Source organism: Colletes latitarsis, chromosome 11 (assembly GCF_051014445.1).
Source record: "Colletes latitarsis isolate SP2378_abdomen chromosome 11, iyColLati1, whole genome shotgun sequence".
Lineage (NCBI taxonomy): Eukaryota > Metazoa > Arthropoda > Insecta > Hymenoptera > Colletidae > Colletes > Colletes latitarsis.
Window position 1 is genome coordinate 10,234,863 of NC_135144.1, and position 20,088 is coordinate 10,254,950.

Genomic DNA, 20,088 nt, shown 5'->3' on the forward strand with positions numbered 1-20,088 from the left:
TCAACAAGGCTTAACTGCATTAAAATGTGAAAAGAAAACATTGTAAAAAGTGGTAGCGTAAGCGTTAGGCGGTTCACTGTCCTTTGCGTTACGAGTTCTCGGGATTTATTACCAGCGATCTCCAGTTTTTGTAATGTGAGAATGCGGCGACCGGAGAGAGAAAGATTTGACATTGAACTGGTTTCGATCGCAGCGATATTATTACACTTATGTGCAAGATTCCTTCGGGTTCAAGTATGATCAATTTTACAGGAAGCGTACGATGTTTATTTCAGAGATAATAGTTGAAAGTTAACAGTACATCTACGAAGAACAAACCTTCGCGAATCGACATCCTTTCCTTTCCATGATTCACGGTTCATGGTCCAAGATCGTCTCGAATTCTTTACGCTCGATCGTTTCGATTTCCATCGTTCTAAGATGCAAACTCTATTCGACGTATGAACGTTCTCGCGTTGTTTTAAAACCCTACTTATTTTTCTTTGTACGTTCCTCTCGATCTTGCCCCGTTTTACGCTTAAAATCTTCCGAATATTGAAACAGGAGAATATTCTACGAACATCAAGTTAAAAGTTTTGAAGAAAGAAAAAAGAATATTAAAATTCTCGATCCTATTAATTTTTTCTTTAGGCATTTCTCTAAATTGTGCCTACAGCTCGATTCTACTGCGATGCCTCGGCGTTTCGCTCTGATTCCGTTCGAGATCGCCGTGATTTCGCTCTGCCGTCGCGTTCCCTTTGCCGTTCGCGATGACAAATCGTCGGGAGTTTGTTATTCTAACGACACACGCTCTCGACGAAAGTGAATTCAACGGTTGACATAAATTTTTCGCGCGGGCGGATGCTACCGGGCACAATATTACACGTAATATTTTCGATCGTACCTTCATGATCCATCGAGAAACCGAAATTTCAGAAATACCTTTTATATTTACCCGTAATTTTTCCGGTTTATAAATTTTTATTCGTAAGAATGTACAGGTAATCCAAAAATGATCGAAAAACATCGTCGACAATGGGAACAATAGCAAAATAATTGAAAAGATCAGCATAACTCGACAACTACGAGGCGCGAGTTTAATGCGTTTCTACGGTTCGAAAGTTCTGTAAATCCACCGAATTTATATTTCATTTCGTCCAGGGACGGTAAGCGGAAAGTTTCTAGAACGACTGCGGACGAAGTTTTGACAAGTTAATCTATTAGGTGATAGTAACAGCGAAAAGCGACTGCCCTCGTCGCAAGTCATTTCGAATGCAACATGTGTAAAGACATTTAAAGGCTACGTGGCCCTTGTCGAGGTTAAGGCCTTCGAAGACGTAAAAATGATGGTTCGTAGCATATTAATTCGATAGCGTATCGCGCCGGGCCAATTTATTACGCCCTGTGATTCGCGAAGTATTGCTGATGTTACTAGAGGCTAGGGACAACGTACGAAACTGAACCGAGAGCTTCCGGCGTGACTCGATCGAAGACCGGAAACGAGTTTCTTACTTTAGCAACGTTGCAACTGAGTGGAAGCAGTTATATAAATATTAACTAACATCGTGGACCAAAGGAATATTGTTGTAAAAAATTATAAATGTTAGGGTACCGTGATGAGCACGTGAGATCAAATTTGAACCTCGACTAACGCAATCACGTACACGTGACTGCGGCCGATGATGGCTGTTTGGCAAAGTCACGTATACGTGACTATTAATATTTTTAAAAAAGGATGTTTTGCGTTAGAATAACTTTATAGTGGCGTGGAATATAATTAATAATAAAATACGTAATTATTCTAATGTAGAGAAACCTGATTTGCAAAATGGATTGAAAGAGGAACGGTAGAACGTTAAAAATGACTCGAAACACGGATATCCAAGAAAATGTTAACTATAATAAAACATTTCTTTTCCGTGTAATTATCATATTTTTGCCTGTGCCAATCAGTTTCTGATCCTTCGTTTAATACCGGTATGGTATTTAGAAAGTAAATGATACATCTAATAAAATGTTAAATAAAAACTGTCTGCCTTTGGAGGAATGTCGAGCTCGAAGAATTGCAACAAGTAATTATGACTCTGACTGCGTTTAATCGACAATCTTACGTGGACATTATCGGTGGACCACTTATCAATTGTAATTCCATTGTTCTTCGATAAGAGCAGCGTGCATTATTTCTCCGTTCTCGTTCCAGGCATTTCTGGCACGTAAATAATCGGTTTCAATACCCGTCGTGGAAATCGCAGAATTTACACGGTTCACCGTTTGGAATAATCGTCAGGTAATTTCGACGAAATTTTCAATAACAAAAGTCGAAGGGAAATCCATCGAAATGATATAAACATGTTGAAATGTGAGAATTGCATCGTTCAAACTTTTCAGCTGATTGCTGATTATCTTAATGATTAACGGGTGACTTAGTCAATGATATCCCTCTTTACAGATTTTGTTCATTTTTAACAGTAGAACTACCGGAAGTGGTCAAAATGATTCGTAATTTCTAATAAAAATTGTAAAAAATTTACTCGACTGGATTTTTATAAAATCGCAGTTTTCTATAAAGGGAACAGGTAAACATTTATTTCTATGGTATTATATATTTCTTCGAGTTTCTATCGTTTTAATTCCTTTGGTACAAATAAATACACCATAATTTCGAGCAACTTTTTCCGTTGAAATAATTGAAGATTGGGTTCAGTTTCCAAGATACTTGCAAGAAATTATTGCTACCACTACATTGTATTCAGAACCATATTTTAATAAATAATTCATGTTCCCAAATTCTAATCCTAACTAAAAAAAGGAATACAAAATGTATAAAATTTGTTAACCACTGGTAAGAGACATATTATTGCTTTGCCCAAAGTACAAGTTTCATCGCGTAATTATATGAAGTTATTCCTATTGCCATTTCTGTTTTAAGAGTTATCGTTTATCCACGTTCTATTATTTCTTGATAAGTACACACATTTGAATAATTGTTTATACACATAAACTCACACACGAGTATACTCCTGATTGGCAGTGAGAATACTAATATATTTATGTCCGCGGCCATAAAAGTTTTGCAAATTCAAAAGGCTTTATGTTATGTAATCTTTAACGGTATAGTTATTTTTTTGCAGCTTTTGAAGACCAACGATACGGTGTTTAAAAATAAGTTTTAAAATAATTTACTATTTCTCAAATAAAAAATATTCAGAAAAAACTATAAAAATAACACAAATACAAGTAATATGGCATTTTTAGGGTAAAATTTTGTCGGGGAATTTGAAGAAGCATCTTGTTTTGTAATTATAGTTTTTTTTTTTATCCCAACGACTTCAAGACAAAATAAAGAATCAAGTGAAGAGGAAATTCGCCGCGCAATTGCTGCGGAAACAGATGACGGTACTGATTCGGATGAAGATGATGCTATTGATAATGATTATCATTATTATTATATTTTCTTATTACAGAATCATGGAAATAATAACTATATATTACAAAAATTTTTAATATTTAAAAATTTTTATTCTCAACAGTTTTAGTACGATTTCAAATGACGAGTCTTTTCGACTCTTCTATACGCTCGTGTTACAAAAGTATACTATCCCGTTAAAGGTTAAAGTACCCCGAGTATATCGACGCACCACTAAAGGAAAACTTGGACGAAGACGAGATCAACAACCTCGTCCCTAAAGGAAACCAAGTTGCTGACCGCAATAACATAATCGAACAACAGACAGTCGCTGATAACCGAGAAGTAGTCGACGCGACTTAAAGACAGTAGGGAGGGAAAAAAAAGGAAAAATTATAGCCAAGCCTTCGAGGGGTACAAGAATGAATGTACTCACCGTGACACGCGACGACGAGGCACACCAGGACCAGCCGGGTGACCATTTTGGAGAACGCGGAGGGCGTCATCTCCGGCACCGCATTTATCACCGTGCGTCCTTGAAAGAGGATCTAAGCCCCGTGTTCCGCAGGACCGATCGAGCGCGTCGTCACGCACGTGTACTGCCGTCGAAACGTTTCGTCGCGTGCGATTTGTACCCGCACGACGATGACGCATGTAAAACCCCCTCCGTGTCACCGTTTCACGAAGCGTGTAAACGTAGATCGTTCCACGGTTGCAAGAACGGGCTTCTCCACCCTTCTCTCTCCTCAACGAAACGCCGAATTCTCTAGTCCTCTCTTCTCGATCCTCGCGATCGTTAAATCCGCTGCTCTTCCCTCGAGCTCTCCTCGGTCCGGTTCCTTTCTCTACACCGAAGAACGAAGGATTTCATTAACGCGAGGAGAAGCTCCTGTCACCGGGATCGCGAACGAGCAACGTTAGATCGACGACGGAAGAAGGATCGTTCTAAAAGCACTTGACCTTCTCGGATCGCGTGGAAGGGAACGCGGCGAATCACGGTTAGAGAAACCGGTGCGACGCGAGGCGGCCAGGAAATTTTTATCGGCCCACCTGGTCACGGAGCTCGCTCGCCAATTTATGACGTAGTTCCGTTATTGCAACGTGACGTTGATCCGAGCAATCTCCAACCGGTACTGAGATAACCCACGAAATTACAATACTGCCCCCCCCCCTCCCCGCCGGATTAGCGAACGAAAACTGAGCTCGAGAACCGATTCTCCGACCGAGTCGCCGACGACTGTTTACGACTACCACCGAAAAACGGGCCTATCGATCGCGACGAATTTAAGGGCACGCTTCGATTTACGAGTGTACCTCATATCGGTTACAAAATAGTTATACAGGGTCAGTCGTTTAACTCTTTCACCTTAATTTTTCTTGTAAACAACATGTATAAAAAAAAGAGTTTTCCTTTTTTATCAAAATATTTATAGCAATATTTATAGCAAATATTTTAATTACAATATACCTCGATTAAATCGTAATTGAATTGCACCGTTCAAACTTTTCAGCTGATTGCTAATTACCTTAGTGACTAACGGGTGAATTTGTCAGATACCCCTCTTTACAAATTTTGTTTATTTTTAACTGTAGAACTACCGGAAGTAGTCAAAATTATTTGTAATTTTCTAATAGAAATTATAGAAAATTTACTCGACTGGATTTTTGCAAAATCGCAGTTTTTTTTATAAAGAGAATTCTATTGCATTATATATTTCTTCAAGTTTCTATCGTTTTAATTTCTTTGGTAGAAATAAGTACACGATAATTTTCGGTAGTTCTGGTGTTAAATATATTATAACAGACGATATTTCGAGTAACTTTTTCCCTTGAACAAATTGGAGGTTTGAAAATTGATATTTTTTATCAAAATATTATATAACTATAATGTACAACATTTAATCATGCCATTCGAAAGACTATTGAATACAGAATAAGAAATTATTAAGGTGTAAGGGGTCAGAAATTTGTTTTTTAATGCACGAAATGTTCAAAATATCCATTACAATCAATGCAAGCATGTAGGCGATTAAGCAGTGTGAGTAATACATGTGCAAGTGTTTCTGCAGTTATAACACTCCATACGCCTTAATAATTGTTTATTCTATATTCTATAAAAAGGAAATTTCTACCAAAGAACTTTCGTTCGAAACATTTCTTTGTACAACATGTAGTTTACAAGAAAAATTAAGGTGAAAGAGTTAAATGATTCATCCTGCATATTCCAATCGTTTCGCGTTTAACTCCTACGTTATTAATAATACATTAAATACGAGATTGAATTATAATAAACAACGAGTACATTTGCAATTATAAAGTGAACAAATTAATAAATGCTACGGAATTATTCTTTTATTAACAAGAGGAAAGTTTCTTTCTTCGGTCATATAAATACAAAATATTTCGTAGCGCTTGAAATTGTTTACACATGCATATTAAGAATTATCTATGTATGACCGATATTATATTTCAAGTTCAGCGCGAATGTAAACTCAAGATGTTAACTTAAGCGCGAACGTCAGAGACGTAATTATGATTCACCAGGCTTATCAGGAACATTCGTTTATGTATTATCTGTAATTTGTTATTTGTCATCGAAAGTGACGTTCTTTGAACATTAATGTGACTGAAGACCAGATATAAGCTAAAACTAGGACGAACGTCGAAGCTACCTTCGCGAAAGCCTCGTCGAAAGAAATTAATATTTCGTATCTCGAGAATTCAAAATCTGCAGAAACCAATTTGTCAAGAAACTCGTCCATTAGCGTCAAATGGGAGGAATTGTCTACTACGACTAATTTCAGCATAAATTGCACTCGGAATATTCGAAATTTAATTGAGTATGATAAATGCACGGTAAAACGTTGGTTACAAAATGAAACACAATGAACTCTGTATTTGTCACGCGGATATTAAACGTAATCACATAATTTAAATTACGCGGTTATACCGTGAATAAAAAAAGAAAAGAGTGCTGGAATCGAAACAGAAATTTTGAAGACAAGATGTGTTTAAAACATCTCGTGTTATCAATCCCCATATTCTAGAAGTTATAGAAGTTTCTTCGTAAAATTTATAAAAAATCTGCAGTTGGTAAAACGTTAAACATAATTATTCATGGAATAAATGGACTGTTGGCAGTAAATCGTGGTCCTCTAATAGAAATTTCGTGCTCGCGTGTACTAACGTCGAAACAAAACAACATTTACTCGGAATAAAAGTTCCTCGTAACCGTCTCGAGAACCGAAGCCGACATCATAACAGTTTTCAACCCCCGTTTGGAAGACCAGCGTGAAAGTTGGACGGCCGAATGGGAATCGCGCCGCGTTCGGGCCAATTATGTTCTCGATATGTCAAACTTACTCGACCATGAAGGAACACGGCTCGTCGAGTATGCATTTACCATATAATGGTCCCGCGATCGCGTTAAAAATACCGATTTAAGAAAGCGGCCTCCTTGAACTTTCCGCGAACGCGCGTAACGGAACCCCGCGCGAAGGTACCGGAAGCGGGGCCGACGAAAATCGTCGCGATTTCCCGCGCGGATAGAAAGGCGCAAAAAAAGCCGACGAATATTTCGAAAGTCGAACGGGAACAGCGCGCAGAGAATATATCGCTTTCCCTCGGAATTATTCGGACTACGGCGAATAAAAAACAAACTCGAAAGCGGTGCCCTCTGACGTTAGCGATTCCAAAAATTCCCCCTCCCGCGACTGTCGAACACATACATCCCGTTGATCATCACAGACATCACCAGATATCCCGGGGGGGCACGGATACCCTACTTCCTGCTCGCGCAAGAATTCACGGGCAATGTTACTCACTGTCACTTCTCGATACCCCCACCCTCCTCCTTCCGCGGTTAACCTCACTGTCTTCACACGAGAAGTCACTCTTAAGGGTCACGGGGCAAGACGAGAACTGGCAGGAGATATATAAACAAACGACCGAGGATATTCGCGAATCGATGAATGAAGACGGATCCTGCCAATTCTCGTCGACACTGTAGTTCTATCCCCTCCCCCCTCCTCTACCCGCCCCTTCTCTCGAGGGGAAGCACTAATCCCGTCGTTGGATTTAGCCTGCGCAGCATGGCACCTGTGACTCACCGTCTACGTGCCCTGGCGCGGCCGAGTGGCTCGCGAACGACGAGAAAACGCGTCTAGAGACCAAAAGGGAAACGCCGGGAATCCCCCGCGAGCCGGAATGTCGCGTGCTCGATCGTAAGCACACCGTGGCTGACTGCAACTGCAGACGGTGGGACGTACGATGGTCGCCGGTCGGCGTCGACGTCGCGTCGGTGTCGGTGTCAGGTCGTCGTCGTATGCGCCTTCGACTTCGGTAGCCGCAAGTGGGGGTCCAATGTTACCAGGGTACGCACCGGTAGCCCCCCTACCCACGGACAGAGCCCCACCGAGTCTCGTCACCGGTAACTCCACCTTCCACCTCCCACCTGATTTCCACCGTTCGGTGGGAAACCGGCTACCTGGGGGAATCAGGTGTATCCGGGGAATTGTCTCGATGCACCCGTTTGATCCCCGACCCACGGTGGGGATTTTCTGGCCCGAAATCCTATTTTTCACTGTATTTAGGAAAATATTTCGTTGCTACCAGAGATGGTGTTCGAGCGGAATCTCGGAACGCTATTGTTTAAAAATTTGGGTATACTTGAGTTTTTGTGAAAATCTGGGAATCGTATTGAAATCAGAATTTCTTTTCCGTGTATTTTTCTACGAAATACCGCTTTTCAGGTCACCGTGCGACGCCGAGAGAACCCGGTTGCGTCGCGACGGCCTGGAATGCTGCAGCGTCTGGCGCGGAGCAGGATTTGCGGCTCACTTGAAGCTGCTTTACTCGGGGAATTCGACGACGGTGAACGGTCGCGAGAACAATAGTACACGGTACCCATAGTGGTGGGATCAGAATTGCCTATTTAAAATCTTAATTCTAAGTCAATGTCCGGAACTTAAAATGTAACTCTTAGCAAGTTTATTTTTATCAAATATAATGTTTATTATTTAAAGTAAGATCCATTGTGATCAATAAAAAAAGCTGTGTTTTTAGAGATTTCATATACTAATAGATATTTTATTTGGCAAAAGATATGATTTTCTATAGATTGTGTACATAACGAGATTTTCAATACAAGCGATAGTACGTTCTTTTTAGCGAAAGCTTAAAAAATATAATATTTTGTTTATAAATTGTATTTTACGTTTTTTCTCTGTTAAACCTCGATTATCCATATTGTCTGAATCCCGACGAAGCCGGTTAATCGAGGTTCCACTGTATAAGCTCCCGAAGACCTCGGACGTGTCAATCGGTTGGTCCGTGAGGAATCCTTCGAATCATTGGCGGCGTCACTATAATATAAGCGCCGGCAACTGTATCTCTCGAAGCCCCTCTCCGGTGTTCGGTAATTCCCCGAAGGTATTGCTCAATGGAAATAACAGAATTAATCATCGACCAGGTATTACTCATTCGACCCCAAAATATCTTGCAGGAGCGAGAGAAACAGACTATGGCGATAAGATTCCTCCATTCATAACCCGCGAAACTAGCAATCTAGGCGCACAATACCGGTTTTCGATCACCTAAACTTTCTCGATCTTTTTTTTTCTCTTTGATAGACTTTTACACGAATTTCGATGACCACTTCTCGCAGGTTGTTTGGGTTTTCCCCGTCAGGAGCTTTTAAAATTCTTTAAATTAGATTCTCTGGAAGAATTTTAACAATTGCAGACCTTCCAGCAAAAGGTATGCACCTCCATTCTTACCAGCTTTTCCCACATTTGATTAAAAAGCAAAAATAAATCAATAGATTGTGTTCTTGTAATCTGCGAACACCTGCGTGCGCGCAATAATAGTTTTCACCACAGACTAGGTATACGAGTAGACCTTACACCCAATGTATTTTGTCGGCCAATTTTTCTGGGGCTCTAGAGCTCTATTAATAAGTATTGTTTGAATTTTGACTCATTAAAATCCTTTAATCTGTACAGGAAACATTTCTAGCCACGCCGTATATTTTCGGTAAAGAATTTTTTTCTCGAAAGTACGTAAGATTTCGGGGGTATGTGTAATGACCAAAAATGATTGCAATTGACCCCCGAAACCAAAAATAATTTTTTTAGAACGATTTGAAATTTTTTGTTTTGGCCGAAAAATTTGAGCAGTACCCCCTGTCGATTTTTCTTAAAAATCCGTTTTTGATTTTTAGTAATTTTGTTTGACACCCTACAGAAAAGTTGTCTAATACTTTTTTGTAGGTACCCATAAGCTCTACTTCAGAAAAAAGTTTCATTGAAATATATTTACTATTCTAGGAGTTATGATCGTTTGAAAATTGGACCATTTTTATGAGGTTTTTTGCATTTTGCGGTGTCAAGGATCAACTTTTCGAATATTTTTGCGATTTCTACATATTCTCCACTAAAATACGCGTTGTTTGCTTTTTTAAACGTTAAAATCGTCCAATCCGTTCAGAAGTTATGACATTTTAAAGATTCGTATGAAAATTCGGGCAGACATTTCTGGCCTCGCATTAGATTTTCGGTAAGGAATATTTTTCTCAAAAATTCGTAGGATTTCGGGGGTATGTGTAATGACCAAAAGTGATTGTAATCGACCCCTGCAACCGAAAATATTTTTTTTAGAACGATTTAAAATTTTTTTTTTCGTCGAAAAATTTGGGCACCTACCCGCTGTCGATTTTTCTTAAAAATTCCGTTTTCATTTTTAGTAATTTTATTTGACGTCCTACAGAAAAGTTGTGTAATACTTTTTTGTAGGTACCCATGAGCTCTACTTCAGAAAAAATTTTCATTGAAATATATTCACTATTCTAGGAGTTATGATTGTTTGAAAACTGGACCATTTTTATTGGGTTTTTCTCAGTTTACGGGATCAAGGATCAACTTTTCGAATATTTTTGCGATTTGTACATATTCTCCACCAAAATACGCGTAGTTTGCTTTTTTAAATATTAAAATCGTCCAGTCCGTTCAGGAGTTATGATATTTTAAAGATTCACATGATATTTCGAGGAACCATTTCAGGGCTCAGATTATATTTTCGGTAAGGAATTTTTTTCTCAAAAATGGTTAGGATTTTGGGGGTTTATCTATTAAACAAAAATGATTGTAATTGACCCCTGCAATCGAAAATAATTTTTTCAGAACGATTTGACAAATTTTTTTTCGTCGAAAAATTTCAGCACCTACCCGAATTTTTTTCTCAAAAGTGGATAGGATTTCGGAGGTATGTGTATTCACCAAAAATGATTATAATTGACCCCTTGTAACCAAAATAATTTTTTCAGAATAATTTGAAATTTTTTAATTTAATTTTTTAACGAAGACTCAATCAAGAAATTGATATTCCTGATTTTCTCCTTATTTTGGCCTCTAGAATCTTCCATTAAAATTTTTTCTAGGAGTGGCCAAACACCCAGTACGCCGTGTATTAATATCGCCATTTTAAATTTGAAATGTTTCGATATCAGCAACTTCGAAACCTCTAAATTACCAAGTTTTAAAAAGATTCGACGAAATCTTGAATTTTAGCCACGTTTTCGACGCTTTCAGCACACTGTGCACTGTGCGGCGTATAAAATTTCTAAAAATGAATGAAAACCGCGGTGACGAAAGAGTGAAACAATTATTTCGAGGTCATGGTCGGATCGCGCGATGAGGAAAATGTATGCCGCATCGATTGTCTTCGACGCATCGTAATGTACGCGGGAACGTCGACAATAAACCATCGTGTCCGATGACGCCGATAAGCCGGATAGAAATATCGACCAGAGTGGTACCGCGTGTAATTATGCGGACTATTCGTTTCGCGGGTTCCGGTACCATCGCGTATCACTTTGCAACTATTCGACCCGCCACGGGTTCCCTATTGTTCAAACGATATCGCGGCCATTTGTAAACGTCCCCTTACGCTCGTTAGTAACTGAATTTCGCGTTGATTCTCCCTACACGAGAGACGCCAGTTAATTGCCCAGCACCGAATCACGGAAATTCTCCGCGAACTTAGCACACGAGCCTAATCTTGAATCCAACTTCAGTCCTGGGTTGAAACTTTAACCATTGGTATACTTATCGTTGCATAAATTTACAGCATCGGAACACGATCGTCTTCGCGTTTTGTTTTGTATGGATCGAATTCCACGGACGGATAGAATTCGTCGCAAACTACGATACTATTTTAAGCTGGAAGCTCGATCGCGTCGATATTATAACAAAAATATTTTCTGTTTAAAACCTTTTAGCTTTTCTTAAAGTAACTGTTACGTAAGAATGTTATGGAACGCGTAAGGGGGTGACTAATAAAATGTTCGAACGTCCATGATGGAATGTTTGAACACCTGGAATAAAGTAATATCCTAAAATAAAGTATGAAATATCTCAGTTAATCGTCTTTAACACTTGTATACGCAGAATGACGGGGAGTATTGATTTATGTGGAAGAAATGCATAGTTTGTTTTAAAGAATAAGCGCGAATGCATGTTAAAAAAAAAAGTTAATGAAAGGGTCGTCGGTTTAAATTGTTATTAACGAAAGTCCGTGTGTATGATTTTAATGGAACCCTTGTTCTGGGAACCGACTCTCGCGTGGAGATTAGACATCGGATCTAACGCGCCGTTTACGTCAGCCAGCCTCATCTGCCGACAATGAGAAAGCTGCTGCACCTGTACGCGGCTATAATCACGGTATTTGCACACTCGGTGACCTTGCAGGTATCCGTATCGCTCGCGGAGCCTTGAACTTGTACGCTGAAGAATCTCGCACGAACTTGCTGGAGGATCGAGTCGATCTTGCTCCGGCGTCTCGGCGAAGGGCGACGCGCTTCGAGATTTTCGATCGCGATAATGGTGTCTCTCAGCATTGCATAATTCCGTTCGAATATTCGATCGCTCTCATTGACCGTTCTACGATCCACCCAAATGCGAAATAAGGCTCTAGACCTGCATAGAATTGCAATTTAATTACCTCAGGAATTATAACTTTATCGTAAGATAAGTTACGAACAACTTTTTACTTTAAAAACGAAGAGAATTTACGGTGTTCTCCACGCAATTTTTTCAGTAATATTGTTATCGTTCTTTACGAAAAACTGGAAAGATGGATATTTTTTTTTGTATCTGTTATTTAACTAAGTGGATTATTGGGTCCTCTGCAAGTTCAAACTAATAAGTATTTAATATATGTAAATGTAATTATTTGAAAATTTATGTAATCCTTCGTTAGTTCATTTAAATGCTTTGAAGGAAAAAATCAACGTTAAGTAAAATAATTACGGTGAGATTGGGAGTCCACTTAAGGGTTAATGTCGCATTGACAATGAAATAAAATTTAGCGGATTAGAGTTTGTTATACGTGCTTTGAGTATTACAATAAGTCCCATGTGAATAACGTGTCCTTTACGTTACTTGGGAATAAAATTTTCCCGACTCTGGTCAGCGTTAATGTTTTGACCTCCGAGTTCAGACTTTCGCAAGGTGAAGAGCAAAATCGAGACGATCGGCGCCTGACGCCAAACAGGGTTTTTCTACTTGGCCGTTGTTGCGTCGCGAGCACCGACTTGAAACCGATTATCCGTAATGGCGCTTCTGCGAAGCAACAATTGCCGAGACGAAGACGGTGATCAACGCTTATCGTTGCTTAATTCGTATGAAATCGTGTATTACGCAATATGGATCGCCACGATACGATGGGCGCCGAGCTACTCTTGCGATTCTTTTTCTCATATTAAACGGAAAAGGATGGAGGAATCTACGTTCGAAAACGTCATCGAGATAAAATTAATTGTTTCTACAAGAAATTATTAACAAATTTTAAATCTTAATACCGTCTTCAAAAAAAATACTTCTGTCTGAAAAGATATCAGTCTCTACCTATCCAGCAGCTTAAATAAGAAAGTTTATAATTTCTCTCTGTAAGACGTAATTGTGAGTCCAGAACATTGAATCGAAAATTTATTCTAATCTAATGGTACACAAAAATTCTTGAGGAACAATTTTTTTGTAAGTTCATATTTTTTCGAGGTTTTTTTTAAATCAAATTACATATATTTATTATTATATCATGATGGTAGAGGTTGGGGCAAGTCTAACATCGTAAAATACTTTACCTTCGCATAATCTTGAGTTACGAAAAATTAAGAACACTTTGGAAATTACCTTTTTGGTTAAACCATTGAGTCTAATAAAACTGGAAACGGCGCAGGACGAAAATAAAGAACGTAATAAAGGAAACGTAAGGCCATGATCCGGGTAAGGAAGATACTAAGAAAGACGAGAACAGGGAGCTCAGGCTCTGACTCGTTCGCGATTTTCTTGTTTTCCGACTGGCGCCAGCCGAGAACGTCTTTGTATGGGATTCATGCAATTAAAGATTCAATTCCTGCACAAAATTATAGTTATCGTGTCTGTGGAAAATGACGTGTTATTATAGGTCTGCGAGTGTTCCCGTCGTTGACGACTTCCTTCGTTCTTCGTGGTGCTTGCAAAAAATTCCGACGATCATTGCCGGAACGTGGAAGAGTAAAATGTAATCGAAAACTTCTTTTTCTTTCTTGATTATTTTTTTTGTTTTAATTGTGGCGCGTGTAATTTTTCCTGACATCCAGAGATTTATTTGTATCACACGATATATGAGTTCGTAATGTATTTCGAACGGGACGTCCGGCAAGTTTGCGGTAAAATCGAGTGATTAACGAGTTCTAATAACATTGTACGAAATGGGAGGCTTCAAATAAACCAACGCTAAGCATTAATCTTCGCGCCTTGCATAAATTAACTTTGTAGAACGATTGATTGCAATGCGGGTCGAAAGAAGATTCGTCGTATGCAAATTGACGATCGATTGTGGAGCCCACGGGATAAATTATGCCCATGTTGGACGATGTTATAGCTGACAAAGGCACGTTTGGTATACGTTGTCATCCGAATGTTTTACAAGCCAACGTGGTAATTAAATGATTCGAAGTTGTAACTATTACGATACGCCTGCAACCGTTCGAGACCACTGAATAGATCGTTTTATTCGCGCAGAAATACAGTGATTAACGACGCAGTATTTTTATGTTTTTGTGATTATCAGGTTGTTTCTAGATCGTCGATATTTATGAGATCAAGATCACGACGGTCAAGAACGATAAAAAGAAGAACGCGGATGTCTTCGTTTCGGTAATTATACTAAAGCGAAAGGTGGACGTTTTTGATCGAACCTTGAATGGTTCATACAAAACAATTTTCTCACACACTCGGTTACACAACCTGTCCGGAAACGCCTTATTGGTGCTTAATTATTTGCATTGTTATCTCGCGCCGACATAACGGTTATGGAAATTCCGTGAAAAAAGAATAAAGTCGTATTTCTAACACCAATAATCCGCATTAAATAGAATCGAAAGAGTATTTGTTTCGTTACAAAATTTTTATTAAAGCACAATTATGAATTTAATAAATTATATCATCTTTACGGGCTTGGTATACGAAATAAATAGTCACAAAAATTAATTGGCATTCCATTCTCTCGACAATAATTAAATATCGGATGGTTATTAATAATTCGTGCTGCTTTATTCGAAATTGCGCCTGGCAACATCGATCGACTGGACATTTTCATTAAATCGTTAACGTTGATTGCTGATTAGGTGTTACGAGTCTTCGCATTCGTCGAAACCAATCTAATCGAGAGGCATGCGCGACAGGCGTTAATAATCGCTTTATGATTGCTTTTGCACGTTAATTGGTTTAATTCCCGACAAAAACTGCACGCGTGAATTATTCTGTAATTTCTTTTCCCCGATATGCACGGTCGACGAGCAACAGAAAGGATTTCGTTTCGTGGAAACGCGCTCCCTATGATTCAATTATGACGTTATAATTGCGAGATCCTTATGACTCACGTGCGAGGATAGGTTTCGCACGATTAATTTCACTTTCAAAACGGTTCTACGCACGGCTGTTTTAACGTTTGCAAAGATAATCAAAACTATAAAGGGTTTTCCAATAAAAGCGATACAACTTTCAATTTACATAACAGCCATTGCAACATTATTTTAATATGTAAATTCATCCCTTTTTTAGTTGTACCACCAGTTCGGATACACCCTGTATAATACTGTTACAATTTACGATCACATTAAAATTTTATGCGTAAATAAAACTTAGTTGTCCATGTATCGAAAGTTTTTACGTAACAAAAATGTTTTTTAAACTTACTTTTACTATAAAAGTAAGTATAAACAAGATATCGTACATTTTATAATTTACGTTTGCCTTAATATTTTTCAACCCGATATTTTTAAATTAAAAATTTTATATATATTCAACTATTAATTCTATTGGATTATGGACTCAGATTAATTTGTTTACATGATATCTTATGAATGTATGCTTGTTTCTTGTCTAAACAAATTAATTTTCGGTCTTTTTACGGTAATTCTAATGTACATTTATAAATAGACAAATAAAATTTTAAATATCAAAATAATCTTCATTAGCATCTAGTAATTGTACCAATTCTGAGATAACTATTATGCTTAATCTCCAAATAATTATTCCCTCTCTAAAACAAAATGGCGGTTTCGCGCCAACAGAGTCAACAATGTTTTCTTTTTACTTTTCGGATGATCGAGAATGTGAATCGATTAGATGGTGTCATAGAGATCGGAAAAAATAATCCTAAGGGAAAAAGGTCCTAGGAATAAGTTCTATAAGAAAGAACTTTCAAACTTAATGTAAAAATGGTAGTTTTACCCAGGATCCAAAATATTACTTGTCAAAAAGATTGAAATTTCTTTTGAAAAATCTTTAGTATATACTTTTGATATACGTGTACTAAAGATTACTATACATATATTGCTTTTTGAAGGTTTCTCAGTTGCAGAGTTGGGTATTATGCTTCTAAAGTTGGTATTTCTACTCAATGATACCGCTATGGCGGGAAAAGAAGTTAAATTTGAACAAGTATTATACATGATTTGATTCAGGAATTAATTTATAGATCTAGTATTTAATTTTATTTATATATTGATTTTGTTAAATGAGTCGCATCAGAAAATTGTTGTTATTTTCCCGTGTATTATATATTACAATCTGGATAAAGTAGGGACGTATTGTATGCTGGTCATTTTTCATTTTTGCAATAATTATCATTGAATTTAGGGAAAATACAATACAGACTTTATTTCTGTTACGATATTAGACATTTGTAATACCCTATACGTCACTTACAATAATTGCTATCTATTTGAAACTCTTATCTATTAATTTATAATTAATTTAATTACATTCAATTGTAATTCTGCACAACTCGGACTCGTACAAAGGACTGTTATGAGATTGTCCCTGAGTAACACCCGTTTATCTGTCAGCCGATCACGTGAACTTTTTGTTTATTTGTTCTGACTCTTCTTCGTTTGTACAGAGTATAGACTATAGAGCCGAATGTGACTCGAGCATTGACGGAGAGGTTAGGAACGTTTTAATGCTATCTCATGTCTTTTTTTATATTGTTATCCGTATCCATTTATCGCATAAATTATTCGAACAGTATGCAATGACGACGTTCAGTCATTTTCGAAGATCTGTCAGTAAGTAAATTTTAACCGTTTGATTCCATCGATGACAGCATAATGTCAACAGATTTCTACATATGAAAACACACGAAACAAAAGACAATTTGCCGCAATAATTTTTGGCGTGCATTTTAGTTTTAACAGTTTTTCATATCGGTCAGTCTCGATTGTCAATCATTCGTCAATAGATGTATTATAAACACAGTATCAAAGTACAATGCCTCGGTTATTTATTCATTTATAGAACTTTAGAATCGAAAAATTGGACGATTATTTATATTTTTAAACGTATGAACAAATAATAAATTATAAAATAATTCGAACGTTTCTAAATAAAATCAAAATAAAAAGATCTAAAATTATTTTTTTAATCTGCACAATATTTTTGACTATAATTTTTAAAATAGATTTTAGTAATTTATATTCATATTTTGTACAATTTCAGGATCCTTTCAATTTTTGCAACCATGTAAGTACAATGTTTGCACTGGTCTTCGGTCATTCCTACGAAATGAATCAAGCTTTGTACCAAAGCATGTACTTATTGTGGCAAAATTGTCACGATACTATTTTGAAAAATTAAGAGAGCCTGACTTAACTGAAGCACAGTTAAAACAAAAGCTATTGGAAAGAGGTTCCAATTATGATGCTATGTTGGCTAGTCATATTGCAACAAAAAATGTGCAACATCAAGTGATTGAAACCTTGAGAAAGTTAAACATAGAATATAAATTGATAAACAGGTAGATATCAGGCTTACAAATATTTTAAATCAAATCTTGAACAATGAAAAATAAACTAATACGATTAATACATTATTCATTCATACATTTGACTAGCAATGTGTTACAGACAAAATCTTGACCAATCAAACTTTAATTGGGCTGATTTAATCCTCCCAATTGGTGGTGATGGTACATTTTTGTTAGCATCAAATTTGATATTTGATAGCCAAAAACCAATAATAGGTATTAATTCGTATCCAGAATGGTCGGAAGGATTTCTTATGTTACCACCAAAATATACAACAAGAGCACCTGAAATTTTCGAGAAGTTAAAAGCCGGCCATTATCGTGTAATAATGAGAAGAAGAATTCGAACAACCTTATGTGGAGACAACATCTGGGAAGCCCCTTTTCACACACATGAAAAAGGTCGTGTCTCGGGTGGCGAAAAGTAATAAAACCAAACTATTTTTTTTTTGTATAAGTTCATACCGTGCGAAATCGAATACCTTTTGAAGTAATGTTATGTTCGATTTCTCATGGAATGACTTCGTAACATAAATCGAACATATTTCAATTATTTCTTGTTATTTATAGATTCTACATGCAGGACATGAACAAAGGAACACCCAATAATTTACCAAAAGAGAGGCGTCTGCCCTGGTTAGCATTAAATGAAGTAAGTTTCAGTTTTCGTCAGTCCCCATTTTTATTTTACGAATCATTAAACACTAACAGAATTTGATTCTTTTTTATAACTAGGTCTTTGTAGCAGAAACGTTGTCGGCTAGGACAAGTGACTTGCTCGTTAAAATAGACGACGAGGAGAAGTTTCATATGATAAAAAGCTCTGGATTATGTGTTAGCACTGGAACAGGATCAACATCTTGGCATAAATCGATAAATAGTGTCAATTCGCAAATTGTACGACAAATATTGAATCTCGTAGGAGAAAAGCAAGATATTAGTAAAGAAGAAATTAACAAAATTTGCAACACCTTCAACAGCAGCCTACGTTTTGATGCTGGTAAGTGTATTGGGTAATAGCGTGATCATAGAATATTAATTTCTGGTTCGTGTTTCAGAGGAATTTAAAATGTGTTATGCTGTGAGAGATATGATAGTAACCGATCACTGGCCTATACCAAAGTGTTTTCATTCCCGCGGATTTTGTCGTACATTAACAGTCAGATCACAGTGTTTCGACGGCGGACTAGTTCTCGACGGTGGCATAGCTGTTCCTTTTAATTTTGGAGCAACGGCAGTAATGGAAATTCATGCTGAAGATTCATTGAGATCTTTGGTCCTTCAAGATTGAAGGTTATTAATTACTCACGAGGTATTAAGAAGTCATTAATGTAGATGACTGAAATGAAGAAATCAATGAAAACCAAAGTATACAATAGCACTTTTGTACCTTAAACGAAGAAAAAAAGATGAATGTTTTTGTGTATTTTAAATAGGCGTTTAATTAAGTAAAATTATTAGATTATTAATGAGTTTTAAATGTCCATAATAAATAAGCAACACTATCGAATATACGATTTTTTCGTACTGCATTTTATCAGAACAGTAACAGGACCAATGTAATAGTTGTATATAATATAAATAAATGATTATACTTTTTTCTTTAACGCAGTCTTGTCGATTTCGAAATTCTTAATAACCATTTACCTATCGGTTGTTTTCAAAATATGTTTATGGATAATTAACCTTTAATAAAACGTGATTTCTAAAAGGATCGTGTCTCATAAATCGATACTGATATCGAAGTGCATCTTTGATGATCGATACGAACATACAGAATGTAATTACATGTACAGTCCAAAGGAATATCGATTGAAAAGTCCTTTGCCATTTTACAATTTAAAAAAAAAATAAAAATAAATTATCAGTCACCTATTGCTACAATAAATTAGATTTTATCAATGCCCTAATAACCTTGTATGAATTTCCTAGATCCCGAAATAATTTTTCCAATATCTTAGTTGCAATTTTAAACGCTTGGGGAGTGGAAATGCTATTCCAAATAATGCTGGAAGTGACACAGAAATGATAAGGATTCTCACAATCTCTTAATCTTTATGACAACAAATCCCACTAAATCTAATCTACTTTCCCAAAATCATCAATCCTAAACGAAGAAATCTATTAAAAACTATCGATATTTTATGATGTCGGTATTTCAGTTCAATACCAACTACACCACTCTCATAAAATGAAAAATTTATTTTCTACATTGTACGTGATGCTAGATTGACCGGTTAAACTTTACCGGATTAAAAGTTATTAAGATATTTTTTCATAATCTGATAGAATTTGACAAGTGGATTCCCAAAATCACAATTTTAACTTTAAAAATGCATGGGATCAAACGTATGCAT

General features: G+C 37.0%; 2 protein-coding genes across 8 annotated transcripts in view; one reads left to right on the forward strand and one right to left on the reverse strand.

Annotated features, from left to right (window-relative positions):
• LOC143348641 (uncharacterized) overlaps nucleotides 1-20,088 on the reverse strand; it is a 69,094-nt gene that overhangs the window by 19,628 nt on the left and 29,378 nt on the right. For 4 of the 7 annotated variants that reach the window (XM_076779164.1, XM_076779163.1, XM_076779162.1 and 1 more), the window contains one exon: nucleotides 3,822-4,230. The exons of 1 other annotated variant lie outside the window; for it this stretch is intronic. In XM_076779164.1, the coding sequence (XP_076635279.1) occupies nucleotides 3,822-3,891 (70 nt within the window). In that variant the 5' untranslated portion in view covers nucleotides 3,892-4,230. Of the gene's footprint in view, nucleotides 1-3,821; nucleotides 4,231-7,209; nucleotides 7,346-7,494; nucleotides 7,926-20,088 lie in introns of those variants that run through there. 2 more of the 7 variants (XM_076779165.1, XM_076779167.1) reach the window with 2 other exon arrangements.
• On the forward strand, nucleotides 16,861-19,338 carry LOC143347401 (NAD kinase 2, mitochondrial). The gene is made up of 6 exons (XM_076776518.1): nucleotides 16,861-16,994; nucleotides 17,425-17,722; nucleotides 17,832-18,155; nucleotides 18,302-18,383; nucleotides 18,467-18,731; nucleotides 18,790-19,338. The coding sequence occupies exons 1-6, from the start codon at nucleotides 16,889-16,891 to the stop codon at nucleotides 19,020-19,022; spliced, it is 1,308 nt and encodes a 435-aa protein (XP_076632633.1). The 5' UTR covers nucleotides 16,861-16,888; the 3' UTR covers nucleotides 19,023-19,338.